Source organism: Pteropus alecto, unplaced genomic scaffold (assembly GCF_000325575.1).
Source record: "Pteropus alecto unplaced genomic scaffold, ASM32557v1 scaffold49, whole genome shotgun sequence".
In the NCBI taxonomy this organism is placed as follows: domain Eukaryota; kingdom Metazoa; phylum Chordata; class Mammalia; order Chiroptera; family Pteropodidae; genus Pteropus; species Pteropus alecto.
Window position 1 is genome coordinate 509,090 of NW_006443131.1, and position 1,485 is coordinate 510,574.

At 51.4% G+C, this 1,485-nt stretch overlaps 1 protein-coding gene across 1 annotated transcript; it reads right to left on the bottom strand.

Annotated features, from left to right (window-relative positions):
* Positions 1-763: 763 nt before the first annotated feature.
* On the bottom strand, positions 764-1,479 carry LOC102878025 (histone H2B type 1-N). Its single transcript, XM_006923484.3, has one exon. The coding sequence runs from the start codon at positions 1,454-1,456 to the stop codon at positions 1,076-1,078; it is 381 nt and encodes a 126-aa protein (XP_006923546.1). The 5' UTR covers positions 1,457-1,479; the 3' UTR covers positions 764-1,075.
* Between the last annotated feature and the right edge of the window lie 6 nt (positions 1,480-1,485).

Here is a 1,485-nt window from a genome sequence, read left to right on the forward strand (position 1 = left end):
TTTAACATGGGTCTTTTTTGATAAATTCAACTTTAAATTTTATTTCTTCACCCAAAGACACTGTTGTATGTCACGTACAAAAAGTGCTCATAAACTAAAGGGAAAAATAATTCTTTGCTGTTGTAATAAGCAGTCAATAGCTGACTCCCTCCACATCCCCCAACCTCAAATCTAGACCGGCCCCATTAGCTCCCCTTCCTAAACCAAGGGTCCTTTCAGTGTCTTGGGGATTATTTTTACAGTCCCAGATTCCTTTAAAAAAAGGTTTGCAGAAAAATACAAGCACCTTTCCATTTCCCCTTCTCTCCACCCACCCCAGTCAACCACGAGGTGGCGCCAGTGGGGAAGGGCGGGAAATTCAAAACTTTTTGTCACTAGAGATGGAGGCCACCCTCCCTGCCCTTACAGTGGCATCCCCAAACGGTCAAAAACCCAGGAAATGGGAGCTTGGATTTCTGGGATGCAAGAAAAATGCAAACGGATTTAGATGGGCTGTTGCCATCAGTAACCAATTCTGAGAAATTAGAAGGAATCTCATTTTATCTGTGAGCAAAGAGCACAGGGTGCAGCCCACAGGAATAAGTGCCAGAGGAACCACGGGAGATTTTGGTTTCCAGAGATCCAGGGTCGGGGAAGAGGCGCCCCCACCAGCCCTTGGCCGCACCAGCAGCCTTCTCAAGGGCAGCCTGGCTCACCCAGAGGGCCCTTCTCTTGAAATCCTTTAGCTCCTTTGAATTCCAGTCTCCATCAGAAAGAAGCAGAGGCAGGGAAAGTGTGGTTTAATGAGCGCTTAGAGGCTTAGGACACATGGAAGGTGGATTAATAGAGTTGTGAAAGAGATGTCTCCTGGGAGGCGAACACAGCAGTATTTCAATTAAAGTCAAGACACCTCCAGGCCGCATAACGGCTCAGAGATTGTCTCAAATACAATTAAGAACTCTTAAGACACAACTTACATCAATAGCTGACATACAGGGTCGCCACTCACAAACGTCAGTTACAGCTCTCCCCAGAAAACGTGGGTGGCTCTGAAAAGAGCCTTTGGGGTCAGCGGCAAAGCCGCTCAGGAGCGCGTCTACTTGGAGCTGGTGTATTTGGTGACGGCCTTGGTGCCCTCGGACACGGCGTGCTTGGCCAGCTCCCCGGGCAGCAGCAGGCGCACGGCCGTCTGGATCTCCCGCGACGTGATGGTCGAGCGCTTGTTGTAATGCGCCAGGCGCGACGCCTCGCCCGCGATGCGCTCGAAGATGTCGTTCACGAACGAGTTCATGATGCCCATGGCCTTGGACGAGATGCCGGTGTCGGGGTGCACCTGCTTCAGCACCTTGTACACGTACACCGAGTAGCTCTCCTTGCGGCTGCGCTTGCGCTTCTTGCCGTCCTTCTTCTGCGCCTTGGTCACCGCCTTCTTGGAGCCCTTCTTCGGGGCGGGCGCCGACTTGGAAGGTTCAGGCATGGCTTCTCCTACAACTTGTAGAATTGCTA